General features: G+C 49.4%; 1 protein-coding gene across 1 annotated transcript; it reads left to right on the top strand.

Moving 5' to 3' along the window:
* Positions 1–3,964: 3,964 nt before the first annotated feature.
* Positions 3,965–16,338, top strand: OPALIN (oligodendrocytic myelin paranodal and inner loop protein). Its single transcript, XM_012925416.3, has 6 exons — positions 3,965–3,973; positions 10,168–10,203; positions 12,109–12,144; positions 13,505–13,627; positions 14,556–14,612; positions 16,162–16,338. The coding sequence occupies exons 1-6, from the start codon at positions 3,965–3,967 to the stop codon at positions 16,336–16,338; spliced, it is 438 nt and encodes a 145-aa protein (XP_012780870.2).
* The last annotated feature ends 4,743 nt before the right edge of the window (positions 16,339–21,081 follow it).

The raw sequence follows: 21,081 nt of genomic DNA, 5'->3' as shown, positions 1-21,081 counted from the left end.
ATCTATTTAGTGGAACGTGCAGTTATGTCTGGCCCACAAGGGGGTGAGACGGGTTGTTCTGGTTCCATTTACGGCGTCAGCACTTGTGGGCTTCAAAGCCAGTCCACCACCCAGGCTATGCTTGTCCCTGGCCTCTTAGCCCGGCCTCGTGCACTGGGCAGTGGCGACAAACAGCTGGCTGTGGCTGACTGGTTCCTTGCAGCTGCAGCCACACACTCGGTTTCTCTCTGCCAAGGATGCGCCACCCAGGATGCCCGAGGCTGAACATGCCATCCCAAATGCTGGACCTGAGAGTGATTGCCAAGTCAGGCGCCCTCAAGCCTCTTCCCTGCGTCCTTCTCCTGACCTCCTCTGGGACTACCCCACCCCTACCTGCACGGGAGATGAAGGCATCTGTGTGCATTCCTGCAAGACGCCCCCTGCTGGCCAGGAAGAGAACATCGTGGGCCATCCTGATTTTTCTTCCCTTCCTGGCAGCCTCACTGGGAAGGCTCTGTCTGCACTCGGGATTCCATGAGCTTTCAAGAACATTTCTTCCTCCAGCGTTGGAGGCACCTGCTGCAGGGACCCTTGCCCACCCTTGACATTTGCGAGATGCACAGACACATCTTGGTGGGGATACTGGTTCGGGTCCCTTGTGGGGTGGACACTGTTGAAAACTGTGATGAGGCCACAGCGAGGTTGTGTGAGGATCAGCCTGGCGGATCAGTTAACCACCGGGAGCTCAGCCGGGAGGGACCAGCGTTCAATCAGCCACTTGCAGTCAGAATCTCCCACACTCAGCACTTGTTCTTGGGAAGTATAGAGGATGATGTTTACATAATTCTAGCACCTCAAGGTATAATTTAAACACGGATGTAGTTTTGAATGGCATTTCGTTAAGGCATCTATGGGCATTATGAGCTAAAAGCTGTGGTATGTTAGCTTTAAAAAGAGTATTTATGTGGAAATAACTTTAATGTTTACATAACCGCAATCCCTGTTTGGTTGGTCTTGAACATGTGGCGGCACCAGAGCCTAGATAGCTCCAAGCTCCACGACTCATCACTCTGAACCACGTGCTTGGAACGGACCCCAGAGCCCACCTTCTCAAGGTCAGACCATGCCTGCAGAGGACTGCATCTGATTAAGGTGACCACGGGGAGGAAGAGCTACCATAAGACCAAGCAGGGTAAAGGGAGTACATGGGAATATTTTTTTTCCTTAAAACAAAAGCAAAGTACTGATATTAACGATAATGTATGTCTGTATATATGTGTGTCTGTATTGCCAAGGATGAGCCTTATTTGGTACAGGGAGGTCAATGCCAGCTGCTGGCTGTGGCTCTACCATGCAGGCCCCCAGCCTTGGCCACCGTCTGAGAGTCCAGCCCCTGTGCTCATATGTAGCTGCACAGCAGTAAATGGCTCAGCTCTCACATGTTCTGGTAGTCTGGGCCCTTTCTCTGATTGGCGTATCGGCACAGATTTCTTGTGCCTCTCCCTGGCTATCAAAGCTGAAGTTGGAATTGGGTTCCTTCAGATGGACCACCAAGGGTCTCTGTCCTGAGGCAGGGAAGCTCTGCGGGTCTGATGGTGAGGAGTTGAAATCAGATGAACAAACGCCTGGGGCCTGTGAGAGAGAGCAACACAGGGTGTTGGTTTTGTCCCCCTCCTGAGACACGAATACTCACAGCCCACAGGTCAGCCACTGACATGGTGTGGCTGTAACACTGTGTGACACGGGGGCCTCCAGGAACACCTTGCACTAGGACTCCTGTAAGTGACGCCTCAATAGAGGGCAAGCCTGATGTGGCTGGCCAGGCTGGGCCACTCCTCCCACACACACACAGGGCACACATAAGCAGCTGCAACCATGAGTGCCCTGGCTGGCTGCACGAGAGAAGATCTGCTTAGAACCAAGGCCCAGGAGCCTACCTAGGCAGGGTACCCCAGCTTGCCTTGTCCTGGGAGCTGGATTTTGGGGGATGTCACAGAGGGTCCAGAGGTGGGAATGCATCTCAGAAGAACAGCCTGTGAAACTGAGACCTGTTCCCCATCCAGTACGGTCTAGGGTAGCTGAGGCCAGACCTGGGTCCTGGGCAGCGATTGGTCTTGGCCAGTGGAGTTTCTCCAAGCAGAAGCCATGAGGCTGTGCATTGATGCAGTATTCCATCTTCGAGTTTCTATTTCTCCTTCCCTATTTCCCTCTAAAGTTTCTCCTTGCTCGTGATGAGTTCGGTTCATTGAAATAACTTGGGAAATCCTATTGGCCAGTGAGGTTGCACTGGGCTCCCCCCTTGGTCTGGCACCTCGATGATGCTTGCCTAGACCTCAGCACTGCCATTGTTGAGTTCCTGAGCAGGTACACCCCAGGGAGCAGGGTCTACGGCTTCCTTTGTAGCCTGGACCATAATCCCAAATGCCTACAAGCTGTCTTTTTTTAAAAACAGAAAATTGGCTCAAGTGTCACTTGTAAATACAGTTTATCTTTTATTTTGTATAATTTTACATTTCATGAATCAATATCAGTTTCAAAGAGGAAATGGGGAAGAACTAGTTTGCATCTGTCCAGACAGTATGAGTTTATTAAAGAACACAGGCTTGCCCATGAGTCCCAGGCTTGCACACTTACTACTAGTTCTCACATGTAAGTAGCAGAAGCTCCTCAGCCACGAGTCCTGGGCACTTTCTCTTGGCCTTCTCCTGTGTGCCAGGTGCCCGCCAAGTGCCAGCCCCAGGGCAGAGTCCCCTGTGGCACTCAGAAGGCACAGGCAAAGCTAAAGAGGGCTGTCACCCTGTGCTCTTTCTCGGATGGAATTCTGACAAGCTGACTCCTAAAGAGACAGTGGCACGCATGCCCCCATTTGTCCATCACCTCCGACACCCACCCTACCGTTTTCCCTTTTTCTGACCACGTACCTGAAGACATCATCCGTCACCCAGCACAGAAGGTCGAAGGGTCAAGGCTCCTGTAGGTGGCCTGCCTTTTTCTGCTTGTTGCCGCAGGCTGGGAGTAACTGCCCCCTGTGGGTCTAACCCAGAAACTGCACACCTCTCTCCGGTTGGCAGGGGAGAACCTGATAGACTGGTCCTTTGATCAAATACAGCAAGCGGGGTGTAGGAGTGCATCCTTTGTTTTATTTATTTGAAAGAGCGAGAGGTCCCATCCACTGGTTCGTTCCCCAGATGGCCAAAGCAGCCAGGGCTGAGCTGTTCTGAAGTGTGGTGACTGAATTACTCTGGCCATGTTCCGCTGCTTTCCCAGGTGCGTTAGCAGGGAGCCGGGTTGGAAGTGGAGCAGCTAGGAATTTAGGAATTGAACTGGTGCCTGTTTGGGATGCCAGCATCACAGGAGGAAGCTTTGCCCACCACACCATGAGGCCGGCCCCAACATAGATATTTTAGACAAAGATTTCTGAAAATCAGAATAAGGCCACCCTAACAGACAGTGTTTGTGTCTGTCACTGAAACCCTAATCCCCAAGGTGATAAAGTAAGCAAGGGCCTTTGGGGGGTGGTTGGGCCAAGAAGGATTAGTCCCCCTCTGGAATGGCCTCCAGAGAGCCCCCCGCCCCTTCCACCTTGAGGACTCAGCAAGGAGACCCCACCGACAACCGACCTGCCAGCATCTTGATCCTGGCTTCCCAGCCCCACAGCTCTGAAACAGAAATCTTGGTGGTTCACATGCTACCAGCCCATGATATTTGTTATAGAAACCGAGAGACTCAGACTGCCACCTGACATTGAGAATGGCCCGGGTTTTTTTGTTTTGTTTTGTTTTTTAACAAACCAGCCATTTCCTGCCAAACGATCCACATGATTGTGTTTGTATGAATCTGAATGGTGTCAGATATGATCAGGCCTGGTATGCAGTACAAGTGGTTCAGCCGCTGCCTGCGGTGCCAGCATCTGCTATGGGTGCCAGTTCATGCGCTGGCTGCTCTGATTCTGACCCGACTTCCTGCTGTCATACCTGGGGAGGCAATGGAGAAGGTATCGAGGACTTGGTTCCTGCATCCACACAGAAAACATGGATGGTCTAACCTCTCCCCATCTGTTGCAGCCATGGGAAATAAACCAACAGGTCGAAGATATTCTCTCTCTCTCTCTCTCTCTCTCTCTCTCTCTCTCTCTCTCGTACATAAATACATAAATCTGGCTTAACATTACAACTGCCCCCAGTATGGTAGCCTAGCAGCTAAAGTCCTCGCCTTGCATGTGCCAGGATTCCATATGGGTGCCAGTTCTAATCCCGGCGGCCCTGCTTCCCATCCAGCTCCCTGCCTGTGGTCTGGGAAAGCAGTCGAGGATGGCCCAAGGCTTCAGGGCCCTGCACCCGCGTGGGAGACTGGGAAGAAGCTCCAGGCTTTGGATCAGCTCAGCTCTGGCCATTGCAGCTGTTTGAGGAGTGAACCAGCAGATGGAAGATCTTCCTCTTTGTCTCTTCTCCTCTCTGGATATATGACTTTCCAGTAAAAATAAAATTAATCTTTTTAAAAAATAAAATTACAAATGCCTAAAGAGGCACAGAGTTGGTGGCCCCATCCCTCACCCATCCAGGACGTTCCTTCTCCAGCTGTCTCAGGCCCGGCCCAGGTGGACAGCCTGGGCAACGTCTAGAGGGGCAACCGGGACACGGCACAGGTGTCCCTGGATGACATTGTGATCATGACTTGGTGACCCCTGGGCCCCTGTAGCTGCTGTTAGGTGGCCCTGTGGAATCAGGGACGCTGGTCCTGCACAGTGCCACGCACGGGGCCTGGCACCTGACAGGCCACTGACTGGCACACTGCTGCTCATACCTGCGTCTGTATGGGACTTCCCTGGGGATGCCTTGTGATCACTCTTGCTAATTAAGCCAGAGTTTCTGAAGATGGGGTCCTGAAAAGTCCTCCACCCAGGTGATCCAGATGTGCAGCCGGGCTGGCAAAGCCACTCCATAAAGGCAAACTTTCCCTGCTCTGTGCCAGCAGCTGCTCTTGTCCTGGTCATCAACTCTGATCTTGGCTCTGGCTTCCTCTCAGCAGCAGGTCAACAATCTCCACACCCTCAACACTTCCCCCCTGGAAGCCTAGACCCGCCTGATTGTTTTGCCTGCTCAGGCTCCCTCGCTGGTTCCGCCTCCTGCCCCAGGCTCCTAACCCTCCCACATCCCTCTGCTCTGTGACTGGAGGTTGTACGCCTGTGGCTTTAGCCTCCTCCGTAGGCTGAATGCTGCCAATGCACACCTACCCTGTTCCTCCACCCTGCAATCTCAAGCTGCCTTTATCCAATCGCCACTTGGCCGCTTCACCTGCAAAACTTCTATTTCTCAAGGTTAAGGGGAAACAGCAGAGTCCTGGTTCCCTGCACTCCAAATCTGATTCGCCAGCATTCTCCACCAGAACAAACAGCACCTTCCTCTCCTCCCCGAGTCCAGCCCCTGCCCCTGCCCCTGCCTCACCCCAGCCCCAGGAGCTGACTGGCGTCTGATGTCTCCCTTTCCCTCTCTCTCTCCTCCTGGGCCCATTGGTTTTTCCGCCATCAAGTCTCACCGACTCTACCCCTGTGATAAGTCACAAATCCACCCTTCAGAGCCACCTGGTGTTCACCTGGACTCCGCTCACCTCCCTCTCCTCCTCTGGCCAGGTGAGCACAATCTCCATCAGGTAGTTTCTGCCTATCTCTCTCAGTTAAAGACCCCCAAAGTCTCCAGAATTCTAAGAACGGAGCTCTTAGAGCCGTTGAACGAGTTCTGTCCTGAGTTTGTGTCGCACCAGCTGCACTGGCCTCCTTCCGGTCCAGGGAGTTCACCAAGCCTGCAGGCTTTAATGTTTGCGGTGCACTTGGCCAGGGCTTGCCTTGGCCCCATCCCTTTGCAGTCTATCCTGTTCAGGAGCTCCCAGAGCCGTTTGAAGGAACAGCGTCTGCAGCCATGTCAGAGGCTCCCGCCTCGCGCTGCGCCTTAACTCCTCTTGCAGGAGTTCTCACTTAAATAACTGGCTCACTGGTGATCATTGTGTTGTTGACAAATCACTGATCATTTTTTAAAATTATTTATTTTGACAATATTTACATAGTTGATTAGAGCACAAAGTGTCAAAGGCTATAGGGACGTGGGTAATTTCTCAGGCCACAAGCAGGGAGCTGGGTGGGAAGTGGAGCACCCATACCAGATGCCGATGCTTGCAGGTAAAGAATTAGCCAATTGAACCATCACCCCAGCCCCTATCTTCACTTCATTTGAAAGGCAAACACACACATGTACACACATATACACACATATGCACACACACAGGGAGAGAGGGATCCACATTTTAAAAATGTGAACAGGAGCCAAAAGCTAGGCGGTGCCTGCCCGGGATGTAGGGGCTGTGCTGGTTGGCTGGTGATGTGCTGCCCCCTGCAGTGACCATGCACACGGAGTGGGCTGTACCACACCTCTTCGTCTGCACTGAGGCTGCTAACACACAGACTCCTAACCCAGGAGCGGATGAGCATTGACGCAGAGCGTTGGGCACAGAGCAACCAGCCTCAGCCTTTGGAACCTGTTGTTTCCAGAGAGCTGCTGACTGCAGCTGCCCCCTAGGCTCTCAGGCTGTCATGGAGGCATCACCAGCTAAGTGGCCTGGAAGGTAAGATGGACAGAAAACGAAGGGGAGGGTGAGTGGCCCCGACTGCTCTTTCCCGAGGGATGGGCCAAGGTCTTGGCTACTCCCCTGACCATACATGGCTTGGCCAGGGCTCTCTGGGAGCCACCTCTCACTCGGCTCCCCCAGCTGATTGCTCCTGCAGATGGGAGGCACCAGCCAATTACCCCGGCCAGGAAGGAGCTGGCCACGGCTGTGCTCTTGGGAGAACTGCCTAGGAGAAGGCCCTGGCAAGGCTGGCAGAAATGGTGAGTGAGAGCTAGCAGCTTTTCTCTGCCTGATCTCCATTTCTCTCTCTCTCTGAAACCCAATCCCCAGGCCTTCCGAGCTCACACCTCCAAACTCAACCGAACTTAACTGTACCCTCAGAGGACAATGACAGTGAAGCCAGCGGCTTGGTCTTTCATTATTTTCCTATGTATAAGTGCTAATTTTCCACTTCCGTCTAATATTTGCTGATCCCATTTTAAATTCTGATATGAAGATTTTACTTTGCAGAGTAGATATTTGCATTATATCCCTTTCCTCCTTGAAGTGTGGGTCTCATCAATGATGCTTTGTGGTTTTTTTCATGTCCCTTCTGCTACATTATCATACTTAGAACCACATCAGAGGTGTTTAGCCCTTTATACTGATGTCTGATGCATTTTTGGCTGTGATTTGATCAAATTAAAATTGTAAGTTAGGAGGAAAAACAGAAATGGTGACTATGGCTTTTTTAATGAAAAGCTTCTGGAAGGAACCCAGGTGTCTGGGGATGAATGGCTTAAAAAAAAAATCCTTGTGAAATAGACACAGCCAGATGATAGGTGATTCATAGATGACAGATAGATAATAAATACGAAGGTAATGATAGACAACTAGATAAATACTGGAATACTGTTAGTCTTTAAAAAGGAGGAGGTCTTGATTTTGTCACAACATGGATACCCCTGGAGAACATTGTGATAGTGAGATAAACCAGACACCAAAAGAGAAATTCGCATGAGCTCACATCTGTAGAGAATCTTTTGAATATGGAGTCCAGGCTTAACACCTGGGATCTGCCCTGATCCACACCACTTCTGAGCTAGAAGCCTCTGAAACCCTGGCTTGATCCAGATGCCCACACCTGGAGAGGTTACGCGTGCAGCATCTAACGCACCCTCAATGGCAGGGAGTCACTGCCCTGTCACTCTCCTTCACAAACTTGAAGGACAAGTGACACTCAGCCATTGTACTCCCAGGAGCGCCTTCAGAGTCACGCTGTGGAGACCACACAGAGTGTCGAGTGTGATGCTTGGAATGCCACTCATTCTAGTTTATACTGCTGTTCCCAGGTGGCTCCCAGGCCCGGCTCTGTGCCCACCAGGCTGTGGGGATCATGGTGCTTGGAAGGACCTTATCTCATGATGTTTGCAGGGGGAGTTAATGATCTCCTGGTGGAGGATGGGAAACCTGAACCTGGGGAATACATTTGAGGGAAGGAAATGAAGGTCCAGGAGTGTGAGGTGACTTGCACAAAGTCACACCAAATGGCTGAGACTGGACAGCAGTCTGGGGCAGGTGGCCGCAAGCCCCAGGCTCCCTTGTCATACTCAGCTGTGTCTCTACAGGGCACTGTGTCAATGTCTGCTTCATCCCAGCTTTACGTGATGTTTTTTCTCCATGAGAGCTCTGTGCTGTGTGCCTGTAAAATAAGAACGTCTTTCTGAAATTGCCCAGAACTGTCATCATACAAATGTTGATAAACAACACGTGCAATGGCCCTCTTGTTGCTGCCTCCAACCCGTCTCCTGCCATCCCCCTAAAGGGAGCTTTGTCTCTCGCCTGTTGACCTCAGTGCCAGCACTCTGATGAGCTAAGGCTTGGGGCAGCTGGCAGTGCAGCAACTACCAAGGGTTCTTGTGGCACCCGTGAGTTTGGTGGGTGCCAGCCCAGGAAGGATAGTGGTCAGGTTTCTTGAGCAAAAGGTACTGAAGAGGTCCAGATGTTGTTCTTGCTCCAAGCTTGTCCATGAAAAAGTGGTGCACAGTACTAGAAAGCCGGAGGGCCCCAGACCAACTACAGAAGCTGGAGGAACTGTTGGGATGCTTGGTGGGGCACATGACAGACTGGAAGACCAGATTCTGGTGGGACTCAGGCAACCCATTTGTATTTTAGAGCCTTGGTTTCCTGTTGCTAAGAGACAAAGACGTGCACCAGGCTGTCCCTGAGGATTGCAACGTGCGGTCTTGTCTGAGCACATAACCTGGGAGAAGGAGCACAGGGCAGGTGCCTGAAACACTCTGGCTCCCTAAAGGCTTTCTCACTTGTCGACCCACCAGGGTGCAGACAGAGTAAGTGTGTGTCAGGCTTGTGTTAGGGTTGTTTCCCCCAGGACCACTTTGCTGGTTGAATCTGAGTCCTGCACACTGAGCCCGTGTGGCCTGTTTTGGGAATGGCCCCAGTTGCCCTCATTTGTCAGTGGGGTTATTGCCGATGAGTCCTTGGGTCTCTTCTGGAAATGGTTTCTTTTTCTGTAAAATGAGCATTTGCAGACATTGACCTTCGAGGCATCTCAGGTCTGAACTGTTAGGATTCTTATCCTCTCAGGGACTTCAACCCTTTGTCATTTCCTTAATGTTGGATAACATGTCATTTTCAACTTGGTAAATGCATGGCTTCTAGAATTACAAGGACTAAGTCTAGGAAGGATCAACAGTTGGAGTTAAGCTGGCCCCAGGGGCAGGGAGGCTGGAGCTGAAAGAGGACCTTGCCAGCAGGCTGGCATCAGCCAGGGCCGATGGGGTTCCGGGGGCTGAGAGCCCCAGAGGTGGACATGGGGTCCCGCTAGCCCAGGGAAGCCAGGGCTGATTCCAGGCAGAGTCAGCTCATTGTTCTCATCCAAGTCCTGTAGATACTTGGCAAGGAGCCACCTAGGAAGACAGACACTGACGAAGAGGAAGTGGGTAACAGGGACCAGGAGGAGAAAGGAGTCCTTCGGGCCCTGGGCAGGAGTGACCCAGAGGAGTAAACACTTAGGCAGGTTCTCTGGAGCCCCTGGGGAAGGGGCAAGGCAGGGCTGGGTGGGGAGGGTGGAGCCAGATCAGCTCCTCCCACCACCAGGAATAACCAGGCTCCAGGAGCTCTACTCCTACAGGTGTCCGGCCTTCCCCAGGGTAACTCTCCTGGACAGGTGGTTTAAGAGCCAGGTGTCCTTGTCCATTCAGGCCCCCTGGGAGTCTTACTGTTCTAAGCAGAAAACACAAAGGACTTTTCAAATTCAGTTTTCTCCTTGAACGGAATTTAGAACCTAGGTTGTAACAGGCGCCCTCGGACAGGACCCGAGCCTCCCTGCTGGGGTTTCCCACCTGGTCCTGGCTGGGAACCTGGGCGGAGGGAGTGGACATATCTACGCTGACCCTGGGTAGGGGTTTAGACTGACCCAGGCTCCTGGCCTCTCCTCCTTCTCTGGGGACTGAACCCTTGCGGGTCACTGAATGCTCTGGAGATCTGCCAAGGCCAGCAAGTTTGGGAGAAGGATCAGGAGTTGGGACATCATTCCTTGGGGTGTTCACATTTCATCCTCTCTTGCAGAGATTTTCGCTGAACTTCACCCTGCCAGCTAACACAGTGAGTACAGCAGTGGGCATTGGTGCTGTGAGTCGGTGGGTAGCAGGCAGAACTCACAGGGCTGCACGCTCCTCCTGTACGCTGAGCAATGCAGTCTGTCAGAGGCACAGGCGAAGCGATGAGGGCACTAGGAGCCCAGTTCTGTCGTTAGAAATGCACCTGCGAAAAGGAAAACAGGGAAAGCAAACGCTCCAAGTCACTTCGCGTGAATTCTGAGCCCTTGCCTTTGTATAATCTCATGTCATGCCTGCTTTCCATCAGTCTTTATAACCAAGGAGGCTCGGAGTGAGTTCTTCTTTAGTTGATTGGCTACAAGCAGGAATAATTTTGTGATAGTTGTCCTAAGAGATCATCCTTGCATTTCAGACTGTCTCCTTAGTATGGATGCTAGCAGAGAAAATCTGGACCTTGGCCGAGAGCTTCATGGTTCAGTGCTAGCAGTGGGCTATTATGTCTACATACAAAGCTTCAGTTGCTGGTATTCAATTTCAACCCACAGTCACTCACCCATCTTCCACTTCCATGTGCTGCAGATAACATCCACAACCAAACTTGCTTTCTGATCCATCCCTAGCCATGATTGTGGGAGGCATTTTTCTGCCCCAGTGCTTGGTAGGTTTGGCTGTGTCTGGTTTTCTCTGATAAGTTATATGGTTTCTCAAAGAAAATAAACTGAATATCATTAAGAGAAGGACCCAAGCTAGAGTTCATTTTTTAATGATTTATTTTACTTTTATTAGAAAGGCAGATTTACAGAGAGATGGAGAGACAGAGAGGAAGATCTTCCATCTGCTGGTTCACTCCCCAAGTGGCTGCAATGGCCAGAGTTGAGCTGATCAGAAGCAACAGCCAAGAGCTTCTTCCTGGTCTCCCACGTGGGTGCAGGGTCCCAAGGTTTTGGGCCTTCCTCGACTGCTTTCCCAGGTCACAAGCAGGGAGCTGGAAGGGAGATAGAGCAGTGTGGACATGAGTCAGTGCCCAAATAGGATCTGGGTGTGTTCCAGGAAGGATTTAGCCACTGAATCATTGTGCTCAAGAGTTCTTGTTTATAGTTGACTTGCAGACACAGTTCAAGAACAATAGGTAGTTAGACCCCTGTACCTTGCTGCCTGACTTCCCATGCCCACCCCTGTCTGCCCCGAGGTCTGAATTGTAGCACACTGGCACCTGCTGCACCCCTCTGCACCTTGCTGACAGTTCCCTGCTCAGCCTCAACCTCTGCCTGTTGTCTGCAACCAGAGGCCCAGTTCCTTTTCTTACCTGCCCAAACCTTCTCTTTCTGCCTCTGTGGCCATGCCCCTTGGCTGCTGGCACTGAGCAAGCCTTCAGAGATATAGGGTTTCATCTGCTCTTGGCTTGGCTCCTGGCCTCAGGACAACACAAAGAAACCAGCAACTTTATGCTGTCGGTGGAATGAGCCAGCGGAGGAAGGCTCTGCTGGTGCCAGGCACCATCTGGAATGCCATCCTGGCTTACAGCTCATTCCTCTGAGAGCCACCCCCACCCCTTTGGGACTGAATAGGGGAACCACCACCCAGGCTGGTCATCCCCTTTCCAACACTGTGGCAAATAGGTCCATGGTGGGCTGGAAGGGACTGGGGACTAGAGACAAGAAGAAACTCTAGGTATCAAAAAATTGGAATCAGAAAATGTGTGTTATGGCGAATCCACGAAGTAAATAATGGAGATATGCCCTGGTTTTCTGAATTTTCCCTGCCTGTGGCTTAATTCCATTCCAGCTCTTACCTGGGAAGCAAGCAAGGAAGATTCTATTTGAGAAATGCTGTTGGTGACAGGAAGTTAGTGGGAGGGTCAACTGTTGCCAACACTGCTTAGCCTTTCCTAGACTGTCTCATATGATGTGTAGGCTTCTTCTCTTACAACACCTGTTCATTCTTCAAACAGACTTCCTCTCCAGCTGCCACAGGTGGGAAAGAAGCAGTAAGTATTTCGTATCAATCACCAAGACATGGCTTGGGCATGTAATTTTTAATGTATTTTTAATGTATTGGGTATGTAATTTATTTTATTTTATTTGAAAGAGAATTTCAGAGAGAAGCAAAGACAGAGAGACAGAAGAAGAAGGAGAGAGAGAGAGTTCTTTCATGCACTGGTTTACTCCCCAAACAACAGCTGGAGCTGAACTGATCCAAAGCCAGGAGCCAGCAGCTTCTTATGGGTCTTCCACATGGATGTAGGGGCCCAAACACTTGGGCCGTCTTCCGCTGCTATCCCAGGCCTTTAGCAAGGGACTGGATTGAAAACACAGCAACTGGAATAGAAACTGGTACCCATTAGGGATGCTGGCATCCAAGGCGGCAGCTTCACCGTTGCACTACAGTGCTGGTCCTCACGATGACCCCTACAGTCAGCTTTGCTCCAAAGTGAGGGAGAGCGTACAGACTCCAGATGGGTTCCTCAAAGTGTTGAACCAAGCAAGTCAATCATAGGAGTATACACCTCACGTTAGTGTCCATGTGATGTTGCTGAGAACAGACAGAATCAATGAGGAGAGTGGTCCCACCTGGGGAAACTGGAAGGGAAGACCTGGGACCCCCAGAGCACTGTTCTGCTTCTCAATGTGGGTGCTGGCTCTGAGTGTGTTCATCCCGTGATAGGTCATCTGCCTGTATGTTTGATTGATGTACTTCTATCATTCTGTGATAAAATCACCCCCCACCCTCCCACACAAGAAAGTGAAGAACTCAGCCTTATACAAGAGCTGAGCATTCATGGGGATCCTGCAGATCACCTTTGATGGCTCCCGAATGTCTGCAGATTTGCAAGCGTGTGTGCCTATGAGCATAACTACAAATCACAGTTGGGATGTGACTGATGGCTCCCGAATGTCTGCAGATTTGCAAGCGTGTGTGCCTATGAGCATAACTACAAATCACAGTTGGGATGTGAACACCAATCAGTTCATGTGTTCAGTGCAAATGTGTTTTTACGGCTGCATCAGAATGGCATCGGAGGTAGTAGGAGCTTCACCCTGGGCCTCTCACGGCTGTTCTGAATTGCTTGGGTTTTCCATCTGCTGAGGAGGCGCTCTGGTGCTCTGGCTCCCAGGAGTACCTGCTCACACACTTTCTTGGTTCTTTCTACCAGATTTGCTTCCCTTTCCAGTAGATAGTTGGTCAAGCCTGTTTTTTGTTTAGACTGTGTTTTTTTGGTTTAGGTAGGGCCCCTGAGTGTTTTTTTGTTTTGTTTTGTTTTGTTTTGTGTTTAGTTTGTTGGATTTTGGGCTTGACTCCTGGGCAACCCAGCCATCTCTGTCTCTGTGCTTTCCTCCCTGTGCCAGGACTGTGGGCCTTCCCTGGCAGTTGCAGCAGCTGTGCCATCCCTGGTGGCCACAGCCCTGCTGGTGGCCTTACTGTTTACTGTCCTACAACGAAGAAGCCGCCGCAGCCCTGAGTCCATCGAGGTAATCGCCCCTTTCTTGGGTCAGATGGGCCAGTGGGAGACAGTTTCTTAGTGAATAGAATTCGGGCTACAAGGGTGGGTGCTTCAAGGGTACCCTAGAGCACACAGTCCTGTGGCCGTGGACCCCTATCCAACTGCAGACCCTTGCCTGCAGGCCTTGACCTTGGTCTCAGACTTTTGCCCACTCACAGATCATTGCCTGTGGAGTTTGACCTTGGTCTCCGGCACCAGCAGTCTGTGAACTCAGGATTCCAGGCACAGTCTGCCCTGCTCTCCCATATCAAGTCACACTGTTATTTTTTTTCCTTAGGATCATCCTGTGGCATAGATTGTGACAGATACGTTTCCTCCTTTACTTACACACCTAGGACAAAGCTTAACTCCTAAGTTAGGCACAGTAAGAGATGAACAAGCAGAGCTAATGAAAAAGTGAAACAGTCACAATATATGCTAGTAGAACTGTATGAATGTGGTCCTGCTTATTCTCTCTCCGCTGCTCCTGGAGGGCAGCGTGTCCAGCGGGGGCATGATTCACTTCCCAGGTGCGAGATGTCATCACACCACTCAGAAAGGCAGCTTGAAACTTAGGAATTGTTCATTTCTGGGAAGGTAAAACCTTACTGAAGGGAGATTCCTGCAATCTAAACACATGAAATTCAGAGGGATAGGCCAGTTCTTAACTCATGGCCAATCTTGCTCCATCTCTGCCCTCATCCCTGTCTCCACACTGTCAGCCCTGGATTATTTTTGGAGTAACTCATAAGCATGGCTGTTATGATCTGCTGTGCTTCAGTTAGCTTTTATTCTAATGCTTCTAACGACTTGGGTTGAAGAACCACTGATCTCAGTTGTAGCTATGGTCGCAGGCTGTGGCGTTTTCCACTTCTCCTTGCTATTACTATTGTTCTGTTTTGCTTTAACCAATATAGGAAATTGAGAGACCATGTGAAATTGCAGAAATCTATGACAATCCCAAAATCTCTGAGGTAAGAACTATTATTTACAATCACAGTCCACTAGCCAGATGTCATCAAGGCCTTTATGTGCAGAATTACATGAGCATGTAAGGAAAGGAGTGACCAAATGGATTCTGAGTGTATTTCGTTGGGCAGACAGGGATTCAAGAATGGCTTAATAATGAAGAAATCAATTATCAGTCGAAAGAGGAAAAAATTACATACCATTTTAATGGGATAGGGAGTTAAAAAATTAACTGTGGTGTGTGATATAAACTCCTAAAAAAACTATAAAAATTGAGAAAATGAAAGATGGAATAGAAACTTTCCTAATCTTGAAGCAGATTTAGGCAGAATTACTGCGGATGTCCTACCTGGGTGTAGCATCTGAGAAGAATTCTCTTCAAGATGGGAAATAAGCCGGAAGTGTTCCACACATCCCTTCTATCAATATTGAACTTTAAAACGTGAACAGTACGATATAACAAAGCTATGTAGAAAAAGAAGAAAAAGATGAAGAAACAAAATTTTGTTATGTGCAAGTGGTATGATTAGCTACATAATCTGCAGATAAACTATTAGCATCAACAAGGTATTTTAGCAAGTTCACTGGATACAAAAATCAACTTGCAAAAGTGCTTTGCATTTCAGCACTTGGAATGAGTAACTTTTAAACTTTTTGTAATGATAATAAAGATGCTGAAGAATATGTAGTTTTGTGAAAAAGTATAAAATTTTACTAAATAACATTAGGTAATACCTAAGTAATGAGGATTATATATCCTGATCCTGAATTTGAAGACTCAATATCATAAAAATGCCAAAAAATTATGAACTGATTCATAGACTAGTAATTTTAATATAAATTCCAATCTACTTTTTCAGGAAACTTAATCAGGTCTTTCTAAAATCTATATGGAATAGGACATGCAAAGATTTTAAAAGAAACAATAAACCAATGGAACAAATAGAAGACGAACAGAAAGGTGATATACTTAAACCCAATTGTAACAATGACCATGTTAAATATAAACCATTTAAACATTCAATTAAAAGGAAGAAATATTAAGAATGGCTATAAAAACCAGATCCAAATATATGGGGTTACTTCCAAAAATTTCACAGGAAAAAGAACTGAAAGGTGAGTTTATTTAGGTACAAAAGGTTTTGAAATTCATATACAAATTTGCATAATACACATTTTTCGTGATATTTTGGAAGACCTCTTGTATGATGCCCACAAACGTCCTCTTTAAACATAAAGATACGAATAAATTAGAAGTTAGACAATGAACAAAGAGATCCCATGCTAACAATAAACAGAAAAGGCCTGGAAATCCTTCCAAGGGAGCTAAGCGGAGGCAACTGTGGGCCTTCCCCACGTGTTTTCTTTCTCTCAGTGTCCATTGTTCTTCCTGGCCTCATCACCAATGTCCTAAAAACTACTGTTTTGTCTGGTTTTTGGTTTTGTTTTGATTTTTGATGTGAAGGTACATTTGTTTGCTGTCACTCCATCTAGGTAAAAAACAGAAGTCTCTGTGTATACATCTTTTTTTCTAATCTGTATTTTTCTGTCAAGAATCCTAGGAGATCACCCACACACGACACAAGTGAGACAGCAGCGCAAGAAGGCCACATCTACGTGAAGACTGTGTCGGGCAGCCAGGAGCCTGTGCGTGACACTTACCGCCCTGGTGGAGACGAGGAGAGGAGGAAGGGATTGTGGTGGCTTATTCCCAACCTGAGCCTAGAATGATGCGACTCAGTCAGGGCCAGGCTTGGCACTGGCACAGGGCTGAACACCCAGGAGTTGGGACTTGGAGAGGGGAGATGCCAAGCTGCTTCCCAGCCAGTCCAGACGCCATCGACACGTCTGGGGCATTTCAGGGTTGATTCATCTCTGTGTTGGGCACAACCCCAATGAAGTGCGTTCCGACTCCCGAGCTGCGTAGGCAAAGAAGCCACAGGCTCCCACTGTGCATCTAGATGGAGCCTTGGTTCCTACCCCTAGTGGGAACCTGCTCCCTCCATCCTTCTGGGAAAGGGACTTTGTTTCTGAACGTCTTCTCTTCTTTATTTTGCATTCCCTTCCCCATAAAGGCAGTTGGGTCTGTCTCACCTGGCAATACTGGCCAAATCAGAGTGGTACAAGTTGGGATATAAATTAAAATTATGGGACATTTGCAAGAGGAATCTATTTCATATTTCTGAATATCTTAGGGTCAAAAACTAAAGAGCCACATGTTCCCTGAGCACAGGGCAGCAGGTGGCTGGGTGGAACGTAGACTCAGAGGTCAGCCCTGTCACTGTGCAGCTATATGACTCTTGGAGAAGTCGTTCAACCTTTCCAGGCGTCAGCATTTGCTTTTGTAGAAGAGGAGATACTATTAGCTTGTTTCATGAGGTCACAGAAAAGATTGTAGTCCCAATTCATGACATCAAAAGATCATCCAAGGTATTGTTAGTGGCTATGAAATTTAAAATCCAGATGTAACCCTATCTTTATATGAAACCAGAAAAACCCAGCTGCTTGCAAATCCCAAATTCCAAGCACAGAGATCGGTGGCATTGCCTTTCACTTTCAAGGTGATGAAATTGATGGAAAGTCATGTTTTATATTAAGATGAATTTTTCTTTGCTGTAAGGTATTTTGCATTTACCATGCCTCTGCCAGCAGTTCCTAGGGTATCTTTGTTTAACCATTGTGTCTTGTGGGTAGTTACTAAAGGTATTATTTCACTTATTTAACCAAGCAAGCTCTTTAGAGTGAACAGGAGCCCTAAGCTCCTGCCAGCTTTCTACCTGGGGTGGTGTTGGGCCCACTGACCAGGGTGACCTATTTTGCTTCTACTGCTCCAGGATGCATCCCCTTCCTGCTATAACCATACAGGTACCTGGCAGTCTAGCTTCCATGTCATGACTGAAGAGGTCCTCTGACCATGTACTGACATAGCTTTCCATAAAAACGAAAAGCTTGAGCTGCTGGCATGCACTGCGTTGCACTTGGCCATGGTCTGTGCATGCATGCTTTATTGCCTTCCTTGGAACGTCCCAGCAACTGGCCACACGCATACTGAGTAATTTGGGATCAGTTCTTGGGTAGCTATAGCTCCAGCAGTAGAGGTCTCATGAAAACACTAAATAATTCTGTAAACTATGCTTCCTGTGAAATTATCCCCCACACACCATGGAAACACAGCGTGGCTGCAGCACTATTTAAACCCATAGTCACCCCGTGAGGGTCAAGAAGAATTTCTGTTCCTGCTCCAGGACTCCAAGTGTGTTTTTCTCTAGAACACTGTGTTCTTATCCTTGGACATAGTCAGTGGCCCAACAACCTGCTGCTGTGTTCCCAGGTGCTTTAGTAGCGAGTTGTATGGGAAGTGGAGCAGCCAGGACTTGAACCAATACTCACACAGGACTCTAGTGTCACAGGCAGTGTCTTAACGTGCTGTACCACAATGCTGGCCTCTCACTTTTTTTTATTGTAAAAGCAATCTGCATCTATTTCTTCACTTTATTTTTTTTAAAGTAATACTATATGGCGTATGGTATAGATGTTACTATGCCCATTTAACATACAAAAAAAAAAAAAAAACTGAGAGCCTAGGAAGTCAGTGTTGTTGGTCTTGGAGACTGTAGTTTGTTTTGAAGACACAAAATGAGGAACTAAGAATAATGGGCTTGTCTGGTAATTGGGGAGTAGGTCGGAGCTGTTCCGGGGAATCCCCTACCACAGCGAGGGAGGGGAAGACTTGAAATGCTTAGAGTAGTGTGACTGGTTGATAAAAATGGGAAGCAGATAAAAGGGACCCCCTGTGCCCTTATCTGTCCTAAGGGATAAAGGCCAGTGAGGACCAGAAAACCCCCATGAACTTACCCTTGAAAATTTGGGCTCATTGAGTGGGTCTTTGATGGGCTACAGCTTGGGCTGGCCAGGGCAGACAGCCCAGGGCTGGAGTTCCACAGCCAAAGCACTCCCCTAACCTCACACTGCTGTACCTGGCGTGTTGTGGGGCCCATTCTTCCCTAATCTTCACACCTACTGGTTGGCTCCAGGGGCTGGATGAATCACTCTTTCCCAGAAGGTATTTATAAGCTTCCTTCCTGGTCCAGAGGTTTCTCGCATCCAGCACTTCACCCACATCGCCTCATGTGGTCCTCCAGGGGATGCAGAAGAAGGAGCCCCCTTACCTGAGGAGGGAATCAAAGTTCAGACACGTTAGGTCACTTGTCGCCAGGGTCCTGGAGTAATTAGGGAAGACCAGACGGGGTGCCCAAAGCAGCCAGCACTCTGGAAGTAATTTGCTGCGATGGTAGGCACTGCTTCTTTGTGGATCGTGGTTGTTCTCTGTAGAAGAAGGGGAGGGGACTGGAAGGTCTCTAAGGCAACCCAACGCAATCTCCCTCTACCGCGATCCTCTAGGACGGTGCTTACTAATGTTGGCCACCAGAGGGCGCTGTGCTCCCAAAGAAAGTGCTGGGAATCGCGCAGTTTTGATGCTGACCTAGAGCAAAACCCCGCTTGCACCTTAGCAGAGGACGTTTGTGGATTTCTTCACAGGGCTTTTCGATGTAGAGAATTAACGCGAGAATCTTTGAGAGTGTCTGGTGCATCTGCGTGGTCTTCCAGGAGCTGGGCAGAGTCTGAGCTGGAGAGCTGGTTGGAGAAAGGGAAGCCCACTTGCTCGTTTCCCCTATGAGCCAACCTTGTCACCCATTCCTGCCCCATCCCACCCCTAAATGCATGAGCTTACATTGATTTACTTTTCTTATTTAAATATTTTATCCCATTATGGAAGCTTTGTAGAACCACTATAAGTGGGAAACTACTTGCTTTACATCCACTGGGATCCAATATGGGCATCAGTTCGCATCCCAGCTGCTTCACTTCCCTTATAGCTCCCTGCTTGTGGCCTGGGAAAGCAGTAGTGTAAGGCACCAGTTTATATCCCAGCTGCTCTACTTTCCATTCAACTCCCTGCTAACGGCTTGGGAAAAGCGGTGGAAGATGTCCAAGTGCTTGAATCCCCACCACTCACATGGAAACTCGGAAGCTGCTGGCTCCTGGCACCAGCCTTACCTAGCCTTGACTCTTGTGGCTGCTGTGGTGCCCTTGCCTGTCACATGCTGAGCACAGGTCTTGGGTGCTTCCTGAACCCAAGCCGTAGTGCCTGCCCACCTTCCCACTGCACCCGGGGAAGCCAGCCCTGGCTCTCAGCTCAGTGCGCCTCTGCTTGGCTCCCCCGCTCCCTCCCTGCTTCTCTCTGGTCCTCTCGCCAGGGTATGGGCCTCATGGACCTCAGTCCATAGTCTCCTCCTGGCTCTCTTGTGACCTCTGGGGGCAGTCCTACACCAAGCTCCTTCAGTTTCCTTAAAGGGGTTCACACACCAGCCTGTCCTTGGACTATCTCCACTTACTATGGGGGACTCATGTGCCCACCCCTCCCACAAAGACTCCTGGGGACTCCCAAGTGGGGCTCACAGCCCCTTTAGGCCTCGTCCCAATCTTTCACCCCATGCTGGGAACTTGACTCGTCTTCCAGGTGTGGGTGGCAGGTGGCCTGACTGTGGGACTCAGCTCCATGGTGAACCTGGGGAAAATGGGATCTGATCCAGGTCAAGCTGCTCTCAGGGAAGATCTGTTGGGGATCCCCGCGGCTCAGCCAGGTAGAAACACATCCCATGGCTGGTCTTTGGTTTCTAGAAGGGACCAGCAGAGAAGCTGGTAGGAACAGGGAGCTGTGTTCATCCGAGTCCTTGGTGCCAACCACGGTGCCTGGCTCATAGTAGGGGCTCACAAACATGACTGAATCACTCATCCTCCAAACTAGAGCCTTCTGAGAGAGGAGGAGTGTCTCACTGTCACAGTGCCAGGTTGATGGGCATAGAGTCTGAAATGCCAGAAAGGCCACAGTGGACAGCCACCCTGTGCATGTGTCTGTGGGCTGATGGAGCCAACACAGTTCATGACTCATGTTCCCAAACATTCCAGGTCAGGCCAAAGACATAGGCTTTGGACTTAAGCTCAAACCTGCCCTAGTTATTGATTGCCTTAACCTTGTGCATGGAACATGACTGTGAATTGTAAATCACGTGCCCTACACACCACAGGGTTCATGAGGTCGCATAAATGGGGAAATGGCTGCAGAACACTCAGCAAGGAGTGGGCGTTGTGGTGCAGAGGGTTAAACTGCTTGAGACACCTTCATTCCACCCTGGAGTGCCTGGACCCAGTCCCAGCTCCACTTTGATCCAACTCCCTGCTAGTGTACACACAGGGATACAGGAGATGGTGGCTCAAGCCCTTGAAGCCAAGCCACCCATGGGGGAGACCCAGAGGGAGTTCCAGGCTACTGGCTTCAGCCTGGGGCAGCCCCAGCTATTTGTGAACATTTGAGGTTGGAAGATCACTTTTGCTGTTGTTTTTGCTCTGCCTTTCAAATAAATAAAAGTCAGTCAGTAAACTTTCATAGAAAAGCAGCACCTATTACCTGTC

This window comes from Ochotona princeps, chromosome 13 (assembly GCF_030435755.1).
Source record: "Ochotona princeps isolate mOchPri1 chromosome 13, mOchPri1.hap1, whole genome shotgun sequence".
Taxonomy (NCBI): Eukaryota; Metazoa; Chordata; class Mammalia; order Lagomorpha; family Ochotonidae; genus Ochotona; species Ochotona princeps.
This window is presented reverse-complemented; position numbering and strand designations above follow the sequence as displayed.

Excerpts from the sequence above, each read along its gene's own strand:
- OPALIN (XM_012925416.3), top strand. Across the intron at positions 13,628-14,555 it reads GCAGCCCTGAGTCCATCGAG|GAAATTGAGAGACCATGTGA; the intron begins GTAATCGCCCCT and ends TAACCAATATAG. Across the intron at positions 14,613-16,161 it reads ACAATCCCAAAATCTCTGAG|AATCCTAGGAGATCACCCAC; the intron begins GTAAGAACTATT and ends TTTTCTGTCAAG.